We start from the raw sequence: 14,025 nt of genomic DNA on the forward strand, positions 1-14,025 counted from the left end.
ACATGGGCCCCCATTTTGGAGACAGGGATCAGCCAGCCCTGCAGAGTAGCTAGCCCTTTTCTACCACCTAGGTGGCGCTGCAGCATACAGGGGGAAACTGAGGCACACAAAGACACAATATACAAATAATACAGAAAATTCTCCCTGGATCACAGGGGGGAGCTGGACCTTTCAGAGGACTTGGAGGAGCATGTGGCTTTCTCCTTAGCCGCTTTTTACTGAGTGACATCCTCTGGCCTTTGTTATGCAGGAGATCAGAGCAGACAGAATGGCCTTTATCTCTAGGGATCTATTATTTTTAAGGCTACTGGCTCCCTGCTGTCGCTGCTTAGATCAGGACAGCCTTCTTCTGACAAATCCATTTAAATTCAGCACTGCACATCTCAGAACGAATCTCGTTCCCCTTGATCACCCCGCAGCTGTTCCTCACAGCCAGGCCAGATACCGGAAACCTGCGGGACAAAGGACGGGAAAATCCTGTTAGAAATTTAGACTTCTCAAGCAAAGGCCCAAAGGAGCTTCTCTTGATTGTAAATCTAAGGAACAGCTCACTGTACAGTTTTCCATTATCTCTGCAATTTCCCCTAAAAGATTACAGATGTCCCAAATCTCCCATCATGTCTGGTTCCCAAGAGAGCAATTGGGGACTGAATTCATGGCTGTCCCCTAGTGGTGGCGGTGGGAAAGCACGTGTCAGAAGATAGCTTACTATACGATTTCTGCCGATTGTGGCTCTTTGTCTCCTCCTAGTGGCTGGACCAGAAAAATGCGTAAAATGCAGACCTTTCGTTCATTCAGTTGTGTGCCTGTTTTCAGACCTAGAAGACTCAGGAACTGCTGAGACTCAAGAGGAAGTTGCCTGCCTAACATTCAAAATCACCTTTAATTCCTGATAATGGACTTTACTTAGGGCTTGTCTTCACTAACAACCAGATTGACAGGACAGCGATCAATCCAGTGGTGGTTGATTTATTGAGGCTAGTATAGACTTGATCAATTGAGTGCTGATCACTCTCATATCAACACCGATTCTTCCCTGGGCCAAGAAACACAAGAGGAATAAACAGGAGGTCTCCTGTTGACACACCGTAGCAGAGACACCACAGTAAGTAAATCTAAATACGTCAATTTCAGCTAAGTTATTCACACAACAGAAGTTACATAATTTATATCAGTCTCCCGTCATAGTGTAGATCCAGCTTCATTACTAGAAGAGGCTAGAAAACTGAATTTTGGGATATTCACACAATAAATTTGTTGTTGGGTTTTTCGTTACTGTTCTAAGTCAGAACGAAACACTGAAATTTACTGCGAAATGAGGTTTCCAAAAATCACCTTTTGGAACCATCTAAAAGAGCCCTTATTGAAATGTTTCAAAATCTTTTGACAGTTATATTGTAACGCAATATATCATATAAATCAAAATGACGTTCAGATGAAATGTTGTGATAATTTTCCATCAAAAAACTGAGGAAAACCCCCCACTTTTCATTCACCTGCCACGTGTCAGTTTCATGGCATTTGTGTTTCAGGAGGCCTGCTCTTCATTTAAAAAAGTTGGTTGACTCACCCATGCATCTCATGGCTGTGAAAAATGTCATGTCCAGTGCAACATCATTAAGTCAATCTAGGTTGATAAAATAAAACCTCCATAGATCTCCATAGACCCAGCTACTCACTCTTCAGAGAAGCGGACCCTCTAAAGTGATGGGAAACCCCCTTCCATCAGTGTATTAAGTGCCTACAATTTGGAACCGCACCATCATAACCGCTACACTATAGCGGCTGTAGTTAGCCATTCCTAGAGAGTTATGGGATTTTCCCCCCTGGTTTTCTGTATTATGTGTGTTCTAGTAATGCTTAGAGGCCTCAACCCAGATCAGAATTTCATTGTGCGGGGTGTTTTGGCTACACACTTAATAAGAGGCAGCTCTTTCCTGTACAGGCATGTAGTCTAAATACACACAACAACCAAAGGACAATTAGTCCTTATTACAGATGGGGCGTGGAAGCCCAAAGAGTTTAAAAGACTTGGCCGAGGTCATGAATGGCATCTGCTCGTAAATCCAGATTGTCTGAGCCCCAGTAACTCCACAAATGTCCCAAGTTACTTAGTTAAACGCTTTCCATAAGACGCATATGAAATATTTAACAGGAAGAAACACTTACAGATTTGGGTTTAAGCTGGAGCCATCCACCCAGGTCCATCTCCCCTCTGGGGAGGTAACGGTAAGGCCAATCCAAACAGGGTATTTCCCTTGTGTGACCTTCTGTATGAACTCCTGGGGAGAAAGGCAGGAGCATGAATTTAGCCTGCGGTAAAAGCCATCGGTCCAAAGAAAACCCTAGAACTTAAATCATTGAACACTAGAACTGGAAGGGACCTTGAGAGATTATCAAGTCCAGCCCCAGAATTCAGTACTGTCTACATCCCTGATAGATATCTGTCTAGCTTGCTCTTAAATATCTCCAGAGATGGAGATTCCACAACCTCCCTAGGCAATTTATTCCAGTGTTTAACCACCCTGGCAGGCAGGAAGTTTTTCCTAATGTCCCACCTAAACCTCCTTTGCAGCAGTTTAAGCCCACTGGACCAAAGAAGAGCAACAAGAATGATGAAAGGTCTAGAGAACATGAGCTATGAAAGCAGACTGAAAGAATTGGGCTTGTTTCATTTGGAAACAAGAAGACTGAGGGTGTGTCTAAACTACATGCCTCCGTCGATGGAGGCATGTAGATTAGCCAGATCAGCAGAGGGAAATGAAGCCGCGATTAAAATAATCGCGGCTTCATTTAAATTTAAATGGCTGCCCCGCTCTGCCGATCAGCTGTTTGTCAGCAGATCGGGGCAGTCTGGACGCGCCGCGCCGACAAAGAAGCCTTTCTTGACCAGCACAGGTATGCCTCGTGAAACCAGGTTTACCTGTGCCGGTCAAGAAAGGCTTCTTTGTCAGACACCTGATAGGGATGGTCCAGATGGTGCTTGGTCCTTCCATGAGGGCAGGGGACTGGATTCAATGACCTCTCGAGGTCCCTTCCAGTTCTAGTGTTCTATGGTTCTATTATGTAGCTTAAAAAAGAGACAGTTCAGAGGTAACTTAATCTCGGTCTGGAAGGACTTGCCTGAGAAACAGATGTTTAATAATGGGGTCCTCAGCCTAGCAGAGAAAGGTGGGACTCCAGCGGTGGGAAGTTCAGCTGTTCTCAGTGGTGGAAGATGGAAGGACAAGGAGAATTGTCTCAAGTTGCAGTGGGGGAAAGGGGAGGTTGGATATGAGGAAAAACGATTTCCCTAGGCAGGTGGGGAAGCACTGAGATGGGTTCCCTAGGGAGGGGGTGAAAACTCCCTCTCGAGAAGTGTTTAAGTCCCGGCTTGACCAAGCTCTGGCTGGGATGATTGAGTTGGGATTGGTCCTGCTTTGGGCTGGGGGCTGGACTTGATGCCTCCTGATGTCTCTTCCCGCCCTAGGATTCTACGAAGCTAGACAAACTCACCCTGGAAATACGGTGTAAATTGTTACAAGTGAGGGTAATTAACCAGTGGGACTATTTGCCCATGGCTATTGTGGCTTCTCCACCACCGATAAGTTTTCAGATCAGGTGTAACGCAAGAGAGATTTTTCACACCCCAGAGCAACATAGCTGGGGAGCAAACACTTTGTCTACGTCTACACTGGCATGATTTTCCGGAAATGCTTTTAACGGAAAAGTTTTCCGTTAAAAGCATTTTTGGAAAAGAGCATCTAGATTGGCAGAATGCTTTTCCGCAAAAGCACTTTTTGTGGAAAAGCGTCCGTGGCCAATCTAGACGCGCTTTTCCGCAAAAAAGCCCCGATCGTGAAAATGGCGAAAAGAAAATCTCTGCTGTCTACACTGGCCCTTTTGCGCAAAAGTTTTTCGGAAAAAGACTTTTGCCTGAATGGGAGCAGCATAGTATTTCCGCAAAAACACTGACAATCTTACATGAGATCGTCAGTGCTTTTGTGGAAATTCAAGCTGCCGGTGTAGACAGCTGGCAAATTTTTCCGGAAAAGCAGCTGCTTTTCCGGAAAAAGTGGCCAGTCTAGACACAGCCTTTAGGTATAAGTTGTACACATTCTCTCTCACATTTACCATCTCCTCCTGGTCCTGGATCACCAGGAGGCGAGACCTTTTCCTGGAGCAGTCCTCCTTGCTCCCGTTCCAGTCCCGATTCCCTTTCGAGAACCAATAGCACTGTCCGCTGTGAGACAGCCAGTCCATGGGGCAGAGTCTGCACTCAGAGGCCCCTGCTGGGGGGAAGGAATGCAGTATTAATGGGAGTGAAGACACATCCTGGTTCAACGCTTCCCAAACTCTACGTTTGGGGATTTGATTGCAGGTTGGGTAATCTGGCTTCCCTGCTGCCGTGTGACCTGCGAAAAGGCATGGCAACTCCCCCCGTGCCTCAGTTTCCCCATCTGTCATATAGGGGTCGTATTATTTTGTTTATCTATCTTGCAAACTCTTTGAGGCAGAGACTGTCTCACTGTGTCTGTGCAGTGCCTGGCTCAACGGGGCCCTGATCCCTGCTGGATCAGGGCCTATCTCTCGCTGTGTGTAGAATGACGGAGACGCTTGATGGGCCTTCAAGATGGAGAATAAGACAGAGAATATCTTATTGCCTCTGTATAAATCCATGGGAAGCCCACGTCTTGAACACTGCATACAAATGAGGTTGCTTTCTCTTAAGAAAAAAAACAAAAAACAACCTTTATCTTAGCATTGGAAAAAAAATCAGAAAAAGGCTCCAGAAACGATGAGCGATTTGCACCAGCTGCCTGATGAAGGGGGGGAACCCAAAATTGCCCACACGGGGCTGGGTTCCTGCTCCCTTTTCTGAAACATCCCAGCCTGACCACTGAGGAGAGACGCAGTCTTCAAAATTTGGAGACTCCCACCCTCTGTGCACCCCCCCTCTGGAACCAGAGCCAGGCCATGGGTGGGTTATGAGGTCATGGGGCTGAGGTGTGGGCCAGGAGTGGAACTATACGGTAATTCCTCATTTAACACATGCCCGTGTGACACGTTTTCACGATGGCACAATTTTTTTTTTAGGGAACGTTTTTTGAATTACACGACCGTCCCCGGAAAAACATGATTTCCCCAGCTGGCCTGTTGCCGGCGGCTGCTCAGGGCTTCCCCCGCCTCCCTGCAAAGTGGCGGAGGGTTCGCCACTCGCCGCGCCGTTCCCCACTGACTCCACCTCGCCAGACACCTTGACCCCTCTCCTCTGCCCCCGCTTGCAGGCCAGCAGCTGGGTTTCCCCAGCTGGCCTGTCGCCAGCAGCTGCACGGGGTTTCCCCCGCCTCCCTGCAAAGCGGCGGAGAGTTCGCTGCTCACCGCGCCGTTCCCTGGCGACCCCTCCTCACCGGACGCAGTGTGGGTCCAGGCAGATCCATCACAGGGGCATCCTCCCAACCCAATACCCCTCCCCTCTCCTCTCCTCTCCTTCCCTTCCCCAGAGCCAAACACCTCCCCTCCGTGCTGTAACCCAGTCCCCTGTCTCCCCCAACCTTATGTCCCGGTCCCAATAGACACCACGCAACCCCCATCTTTTCCATTATTTTCAGTGGGAAAATTGACCCCGCATAGCACGTTTTCACTGAACACGATCATTTTCTGAAACGTATCGATAGTGTTAAGTGAGGAATTACTGTATGAGCTACCCTGGCTGGCCACTAGGTGTCACTGCTGCTCCTCCCACCCCATGCGAAGATGCTTGTGGGGAGCAGGGCTGCAGGTCCCCAAGGCAGAGCAGCTCTGGAGGGGGCTGGTGGCCCACGTGGGCCCGGCTGCAGGACGGAACTGGTGTAGGAGGAGCCCTGAGCGATGCACGGCAGCAGCAGAGGTGGAGCTAGGCAGGGGCACGGCGCAGGCCCGAGAGGCGCTGGAGGTACCTGCTGCGCTGTCCTGGGATTGGAACTGGCACAGATTCTGTCTCAGGTGAGCAAGGACTCCCTCAGGGCTGCTGCTTGGTCTTCTCTGTCCCGACTCCCCATCCACAGGGGTGCTTGGCGGGGGTCCCGTCTGTCCGTTGTGAGAGCTGCCCTGGAAAACTTCCCACACGGCATCCGTGTGAACAGGGGACAGAGAACTGACTTCCCTTATCGCAGGTGGGAGAAACCACTAAGAACATGAAGCCCAGCTCGCCCCTTGGAGAAAGACACGCAACTGTGAAAAGCGCAGAGGCAAAGTCTGTTTTGTTCCTATTTATATATAAACGTGAAACTGGAGTGTGTCCGTTTTTCCGTTTCCCTTTCCTATTACCTGTCATCATCTCTTAGCGCCTTCATGTTTTTCTCGCCTGCTCTTGTCTATTTCCAGCTAGCTCTGTAATGTTTTGCTGTAAATTATTTTCTCTGGTCTCCCCAGCCAATTTGCCTGCACCTCATTCATTTCTTTCTTTGGTGTTAGCATCTCTGTTCTCAGCAGAGAGGGTCCAAAGAACCCAGATGGAACAATGCAGGGAAAGGCGGTGTCATCCACATTGAACCATATTGCAGACTTCGTCTGTTTCGGTGAAATTTTGGAAGCGGAAAAAGTCTAACGGTATTGTTTAGACAGGTTTTGTTTCACAATTTTTCCATCCGGTAAAAGCATTTTGTTATGACTATACTTTTGATTCATTTAGATGTTTACGTTGCAGTAAATGTGAATATGTTATATTTTATACTAAATATTCAGTGTACTTGATCTCTTATTTTATGTTGCTTTATAATGTTTCAGCCTACTCAGACCAACTTGATAGTTCCCAGTCAAAAAAAATGGAATTTTTATCCCGTGGAAAATTCCGAAATGTTGGCTTGTCATTCCAATTTGGAATGAATCAACATTTCAAATTCTCGGAATTTCCCACCGAACCAGAATTCCATCTTTTAACGAACACGCACAGCCCAGTTCTGGGAATGGAGTCTAGGATGTTAATTTGTTCTTCCATAGCTATCAGGGTCTGTATTGTTCACCATAAGAACATTGTAAAGACTTCCCAAAGTAGGGGAGCATGGACAGACCACTGGCTGCATCTAGACTGGCAAGTTTTTCCGCAAAAAGCAACTGCTTTTGCGGAAAAACTTGCCAGCTGTCTACACTGGCCGCTTGAATTTCTGCAAGAACACTGACGATCTCATGTAAGAAATCAGTGCTTCTTGCGGAAATGCTATGCTGCTCCCATTCAAGCAAAAGCCCTCTTGCACAAATGCTTTTGTGCAAGAGGGCCAGTGTAGACAACGCGGTATTGTTTTGCGCAAAAAAGCCCCGATCACGAAAATGGCGATCGGGGCTTTCTTGCGCAAAACCGCGTCTCGATTGGCACAGACGCTTTTCCGCAAAAAGTGCTTTTGCGGAAAAGCGTCCGTGCCAATCTAGACGCTCTTTTCCACACGTGCTTTTAACGGAAAACTTTTCCGTTAAAAACATTTGCGGAAAATCGTGCCAGTCTAGACATAGCCACTGAGTTTTTCTCCAGAGCATCTTCTCAGTCCATCTCTAGCTATTATGGTTGTTGGGAGCCCTCTAAAAACTTTGACCCAACTGGAACGGATCCAATAACTTGTGCCTGAGTCTTCTGAGAGCCTGACTCAACAGCCCTGGTGTATGAACTTCCCCATCCATTTAACAGGTGCCAACTTGCAGGCAACAAGTCTAAGTCCAAAAAGGAGCCATCTGAACATTCTGACTAATGAACTGTAAAAAGTCTTGTTTGTCATGAGAACCAAATAGCAGTGGTATATTTAACTCACGTTCCCTTTTTTAAATGGATGAAATTTAAAGGTGACAGTGTCTCTTTAAGAGCCCTAATCAGGAAACCTTTGAAGCATGATTTTAAAAGCAGACATAGGTGTTTACCTGAAATGGTGCCTAACCATTTCCTGTTCAGAGGCTATGATGTTACCAGTGATGCAGTCTCTGAATATGAGGACACCAAATGAAATTAATGGGTAGCAGGTTTAAAACTAATAAAAGGAAGTTCTTCTTCACACAGCGTGTTGTCAACCTGTGGAACTCCTTGCCAGAGGAGGCAGTGAAGGCTAGGACTATAATAGAGTTTAAAGAGAAGCTGGATAAATTCATGGAGGTTAGGTCCATAAAAGGCTATTAGCCAGGGGATAAAATGGTGTCCTTGGCCTCTGTTTGTCAGAGGCTTGAGAGGGATGGCAGGAGACAAATCGCTTGATCATTGTCTTCGGTCCACCCTCTCTGGGGTACCTGGTGCTGGCCACTGTCGGCAGACAGGATACTGGGCTAGATGGACCTTTGGTCTGACCCAGTACGGCCGCTCTTATGTTCTTATGTTCTTATGGGATAGCACTTTTCAATTTGTAACCCATGAATTAGTGAGTAATTGAGGTAGGAAAAGCCAGACACTCAAGGCTAAACCTGCTTGCTTCTACCTGCTAAATTACTATGCTAAATTACATTATTTTCCTAATGTTCCCCTTTCCACTTAAACAATACGGCTGTGGCTAGACTGGCATGATTTTCTGGAAATGCTTTTAACGGAAAAGTTTTCCGTTAAAAGCATTTTTGGAAAAGCGCGACTAGATTGGCACGGACGCTTTTGTGCAAAAGCACTTTTTGCGGGAAAGCGTCCGTGGCCAATCTAGACGTGGTTTTCCGCAAAAAAGCCCCAATCACCATTTTCGCAATTGGGGCTTTTTCACGGAAAACAAATCTGAGCTGTCTACACTGGCCCTTTTGCGCAAAAGTTTTGCGCAAAAGGGACTTTTGCCTGAATGGGAGCAGCATAGTATTTCCGCAAAAAGCACTGATTTCTTACAGTAGGAAATTTCAAACAGTGCTTTTGTGGAAATTCAAGCAGCCAGTGTAGACAGCTGACAAGTTTTTCTGGAAAAGCGGCTGATTTTCTGGAAAAACTGGCCAGTCTAGACACAGCCTGTCTGGCATTCCACAGGGATTATAAACATAAGGGACTGTGTGTAACCCCATAAGTGGGTCATCAGTAGCAGGGCTTGAACCTGGAACATCTAGGTCTACAGAGAGGAAGTCTCTCCTGCCTGAGCTAAGAGTCCAAGTTTGACTAGCTAAGGCTGCAGCAGAGTCATCAACCAAACTCGCTGGAAACTTTTCTTGGAAACAATTTTCTGTTGTAAAAAATGCCGTTTTTTCGACACTTTGTTTTTGCTAAATGTTATTGATTTTTGACAACATGGCTTGCACAAAACGTCGCAAAATTAAAGTTTATTTTTCCAAAAAATTGACATTTTGTGTCAAACCTTAATTTTAGTTTCACGCCTTTATTTTGCTTTTTCCTGTTTATTATTTTGACCCTGTCCCATGACGTGTTCATGGCAGTGGTGCGTATTTGACACGTCAGATTACAGCCATGCAATAGTCAAAATAGTTGATTATTCTGTATATTTTATCTTAGTTTCCTTTGAAAATACCTTTCAAGGCAGGTGTTGCTTAGTGCAGATGGAAACTCCTTATTTTTTAATCAAAGTGTGGCTTATTTGTGTTGCACAGAGACCGTTTGAGACTGACCCATGAGCTTGGTATGTTCCCCATCACCACTAGAGGGAGACAAAGTGCCAGACGGGAAGGGGGCGGGTTACACACGAATACACCCCTGAGGGCGGGTCTATCCTGTGCACACCGATGTTGGTGTATCGGGTTTGTGTACAGGCTCAAAGGCAGCTGTATCCAGGCTAGCTTGCACAGCAGCAGGTCAGGGAACGGTTCTGGCTGGGAGGAAGTGGTGGGCGGAGGCTCATAGCAGGACATTTCTGGAGATTTTTCCTGCCACTGGAGTCTTTTCCAGCAACCGGGAAAGGCTCCCGCCGGAGCTTTTCACCGCTGCCTTCCCAATGTCAGAGTCTTTCCCCACTTCCAAAGCCTCTGACAGGGACACACGATACTGCTGCTTTGTCTATGGGAGACATAGCTTTGTCTATGGGAGAGGTACCACCAGGGCAAGTTGGGAACCGTGGAGAGGGTACACCTGGGTACGTCCCCACCAGGCTCAGCATGTCTTCTCCCTAGTCGCCTGCACTGGCTAGTGGCACCAAGACCACTTAAGCTAGGTCTAGAAGAAGACTACCTTCGGTCTAGATATGCAAATTAGGCATGAATTTTCATATCTTCTTCCCATTTCTTTTTCGGGAGAGGTTTTTTTTTTTTTTTTTTTTTAAAGCATTTAGACGGGGTTTTTCGCGCACCCCCTCCTTTTTTTAAAAAAGAAATCTCATTTTTTTGAGGCAGAAGGGTTCAAAAAAAGTTTTTTTTGCATGAAACCCCCTCATCTAGACTGCTTTTTTAAAATAACTTCTTCTGAAAAAGGGATTTGAAGAAGATATGCAAATTCATGCCTAATTTTCATAGCTTCTTTCAGAAGCCAAGGGTAGTCTAGATTTACAGAGAAAACCATACGCCTGCCCTACAGCCTTAGCTGAGAGCCAGCTGGGTTTTAGCTCATGCTGTAGACAGAGGCTCATGCACTGAGCTCCAGAGGTCCCAGGTTTGATTCTGCCCATAGACAACCTGGGTCGGTCAGTGTTCTATTCCACACACCACCAAAAAAGAGTACGTATGTAGAGATGCCTTCAGAGATGATCTGTGCTGTGGAAAAACGTGAGTCACCTCAGTAGCTCCATAGAAAACACTGAAGCTGTGTTCCTCCCCCACCCATGTGTTTACAAAGCAGACAAGATTTAGACACTCACCTGGCACTGACAGAAGGATCACGGCTAATGCCAAAATGAGGCAAACAGCCCCCAGGATCCCTAGTGGGAGTTTGCAGCTCTGGGACATTGAAGAGGAATCTGTAAAAAATGCAGTTTGGTGAGAAACTATGGGCTCACGTTATGTCGATAGGCGTTGTTAGGTAATACCTGTAATGCAACGTAAGAACAGCCATACGGCATCAGACCAAAGGTCCAGCTAGCCCATTAAAGTCCTGGTTTCACAACATTATACACTGAAATTTCTAATGCAGCCCTACATGCGGTAATGTACAGTACAGTTTGCACAACTGATCTTGGCTTGATATTTTCCCCCCGAAAGCCCGAATGAAATCTACTACAGTCCAATGAAGAAAATGTGGCAGCAGTTTTTCAAGTGATGGGTGCAGATTTTCAAAAGGGACTAGGGATTCCGGGGACCCAAATTTAGACACCACCAAGGGCTCTGAATTTCAGAAAGCGCTGAGCCCCGCTGCTAGCCAAACCCTCTCCAATTTATGCAGTTTGCTCTGGAATGATAAGTTAAAAGAACTGGACATAGAATTCCACTGCAGGCCCACCAGTGCCAAATACAGAGGTAAAACCCTCTCTCTCCTTCACCTACTCGATATGCTCTTGTTCATGGATCCAAGAGTCACATTCGTGTTTGGTTATTCCCAGTCCGACTCATCTGACGAAGTGGGTTTCTCCCTCGAAAGATCATGATCCTCTGTATTTGTTAATCTCTAGGGTGACACAGGACCCTTCATAGTTTTTAAAGTTACAGACTAACACAGCTGATCCCCTGTGACTAATTATTGTTTGGTTTTCTCGTGCTGTTGGGGGTTCACAGTCAGCTGGTCAAGAATTTACCAACAGATTTTTTTTTTTTTATCAGAAAATGCCGATTCATCAAAACATCTCATGAAAGAGAATCAGTTTCATGAAAGCTTGGTCAAGAATCAGGCAGAGGTGAAAGTAAGCGGGTGCGCCACAGTGCGCAGCTCTGGCAGGTGCCGGCTGAGCTGGGGCAAGGACCCCGCATTGCGATAGGACAGTACTTGTAAGAACCGTTACCTTTCACCGCTGGATTCAGGAGTGGGTGAAGCGTGGCCCTGAGATACGGGGGAACCAGCCTCAAGTCCCTGGCTTATCAAAGGATCTTGCTTTTTGTTTTGCTGCAGAATTAAAACAAACGCGGAGACCTCGACCTTTTTCAGAAATGCCCCGTTGTCCGGCCAGAAACGAAGCAGCTTGGAAAATGGGCGCCGATTGGAATGGAAGGTCCAAATCCCATTGATCGGGATGGATTCTGGGTGTCTAAATCTCTTAGGCAGTTTTGAAAATCTCAGCTGCAAAAGACGAATATCCATTTCTGGACAGGAACGAGGAAGGTCTGGTCGCGGGGCCAAAGAAAAGCCAGTGTGGAGAATAGCGCTCAAGAGCTATATGCATCCCTCGTTCTTTCCCTGCAACACGCTCGTGAAGAGAAATTTGTTAAAGTCCGTACCTTGGATCTGGCCTGGGGTCAGGCGGACGGTGGAGTTCTCCTGGGCTTGGAGATTTAATACTGTGTAACCTTCCTCATCCTGCATCTTCCAAGCTTGCCCAGCGAATGACGAGAAGAGAAGAAGCCAATGACTCCCCCCTGCCTCCACCACAGCCTCGGCCTGTCCGAATGAGGGTAAACAGGAAGTACCAGCCCGGTCTCAAGCTGCCAAACCACAGGCTCAACTCAGTCGCACAAAACAAGCCAACCTGCTGGCGCCCTGCAAGGCCCGGCACTTGTAGAGGATGGGTCGGGGCAGAAGGCTCAGTGAGGGGGCAGGCAAAAGGAGCCAGCACGGGGCAAAACTGACCCTGAGGCCTTGACATAAATGACACAGAAGTCGCAAGCTGCAGGCAGGGCCGAGGGCAGCCAAGGAATGAGGGGCTGGTCTTGATGCCGTCCCCACACCCTCCTGCACCTCCCAGCAGGCAGAAGCCCTGATCTCACCACATGGGCGGTGGGTGAAGGCGCAGGTGGGGAAGGCAAAACCTAGGCCCCGCCCTTTCCACCTCTGGCCCCGCCCCTTCCACCTCTGGCCCCGCCCTTCCACCTCTGGCCCCGCCCCTTCCACCTCAGGCCCCGCCCTTTCTGCCTCAGGCCCCGCCCCTTCCACAACCTCCTCCCCCAGTGGTATCAAGTCTGGCCCCCGCTCCCAGTTACTGCCCCCAGCCCCATGGCCCCACCAGGTGGCCAGACCACTGGGGCAGCCAGACAGCCAGCGGCACAGGTGGTTTTGGGAAGGCAAAGCTTTCCCTTGCCTACAGTACCCATCGCCTGTATCTAACTGTGCAACACACATCAAAGGCCAGTCCCCTCCTGGTGTGAATTGGTACAGCTCTTCTGAAGTCAACGAAGCGTCTCACCAGTTGGGTGATCCGGCCCCATTGATTCCAATTGACCTACGGCCAACTGGAATGTCGCCCCATTGACCCCAATAGAGATACAGTCGATTGACAGCCACTGGGAATCTGGCCCCACTGACCCCAATGGAACTGCGTCCAACTGAGCCCCACCAAGATCTGGCCTCCACAAGTGTTGGTTTGAAAACCCCACGGTGACCATGACCTCTTTGGCCCAGCCTTTGCACACCTGAAAGCGTTTGCTTCACGCAGGGGAGTAGTCGGCTGGGACGGCTTGGACCGTGAGCTCGCAGGGGCCGTGTTTTCCCTGTGTCCCTTTGGCCGGGCCATGCACAAAGGAGCCGGCTATGACCCGGTCTTGTAGCATGGGCCTGGTGTGATGGTGCTACCATAATGCACACAAAATGATGGGGCCAGGGAAGCCAGCAGGGCTAGTGATGTGGGGCAGGTTCACCCTGTGCATACATATTTGCCAGGCTAGGGCCTCTTAAAGATGTGGCTTCTGCTTAAATTGCCCAGCTGAATTATGAAGATCGGTGATTTCTGGACTCTCGGGTTTCCGGACACGGCCCGATGTGCCAAAGCTCAGGGTGGAGTTTGGCAGGCGAATTAGGCAAAATATCCGATCCGTCCTTAGTGCGGCGTCACTTCCCCCCAGCGCCAGGTGCTGGGCAAGACTTTCAGGCCCGTTTTCGGTCCCCTGCCAGCGGTGAAGGTTGCACCCAGGATGGTCAGATCACACATCCGTGAGGGGCTGTGACCAGTGGGGTCTGTCTGGTGTGGGGTGGAGGACAGGGTAACTACTGGGAGACACGGGGGCTGAGATGTGCAGGGGGCAAATCTGATGCTCCAGTGGTCTAGTCTGGCCTTACACTCTGCTAGTGAATGAAAAGCTGGGTGGGGCCAAGGGAGCAGCCCC

At 48.2% G+C, this 14,025-nt stretch overlaps 1 protein-coding gene and 1 long non-coding RNA gene across 3 annotated transcripts; one reads left to right on the forward strand and one right to left on the reverse strand.

Annotated features, from left to right (window-relative positions):
- Positions 1 to 165: 165 nt before the first annotated feature.
- Positions 166 to 12,339, reverse strand: LOC112544468 (killer cell lectin-like receptor subfamily F member 1). 2 transcript variants are annotated; one of them, XM_025180613.3, is made up of 6 exons: positions 12,208 to 12,339; positions 10,701 to 10,799; positions 5,919 to 6,077; positions 4,114 to 4,268; positions 2,170 to 2,282; positions 166 to 452 (listed from the first exon to the last, which is right to left on the reverse strand). In XM_025180613.3, the coding sequence occupies exons 1-6, from the start codon at positions 12,290 to 12,292 to the stop codon at positions 329 to 331; spliced, it is 735 nt and encodes a 244-aa protein (XP_025036398.3). In that variant the 5' UTR covers positions 12,293 to 12,339; the 3' UTR covers positions 166 to 328. The 2 variants fall into 2 exon arrangements, with proteins under 2 accessions (XP_025036398.3, XP_025036391.3); XM_025180606.3 differs by having other exon boundaries at positions 4,114 to 4,271.
- On the forward strand, positions 5,703 to 12,214 carry LOC142823117 (uncharacterized). Its single transcript, XR_012898442.2, has 3 exons — positions 5,703 to 5,964; positions 6,436 to 6,570; positions 11,596 to 12,214. It is a non-coding gene; the product is annotated as an uncharacterized LOC142823117 (long non-coding RNA).
- Positions 12,340 to 14,025: the final 1,686 nt, after the last annotated feature.

The sequence above is a fragment of the Pelodiscus sinensis genome, chromosome 19, assembly GCF_052426305.1.
Source record: "Pelodiscus sinensis isolate ZL-2025 chromosome 19, ASM5242630v1, whole genome shotgun sequence".
Taxonomy (NCBI): Eukaryota; Metazoa; Chordata; order Testudines; family Trionychidae; genus Pelodiscus; species Pelodiscus sinensis.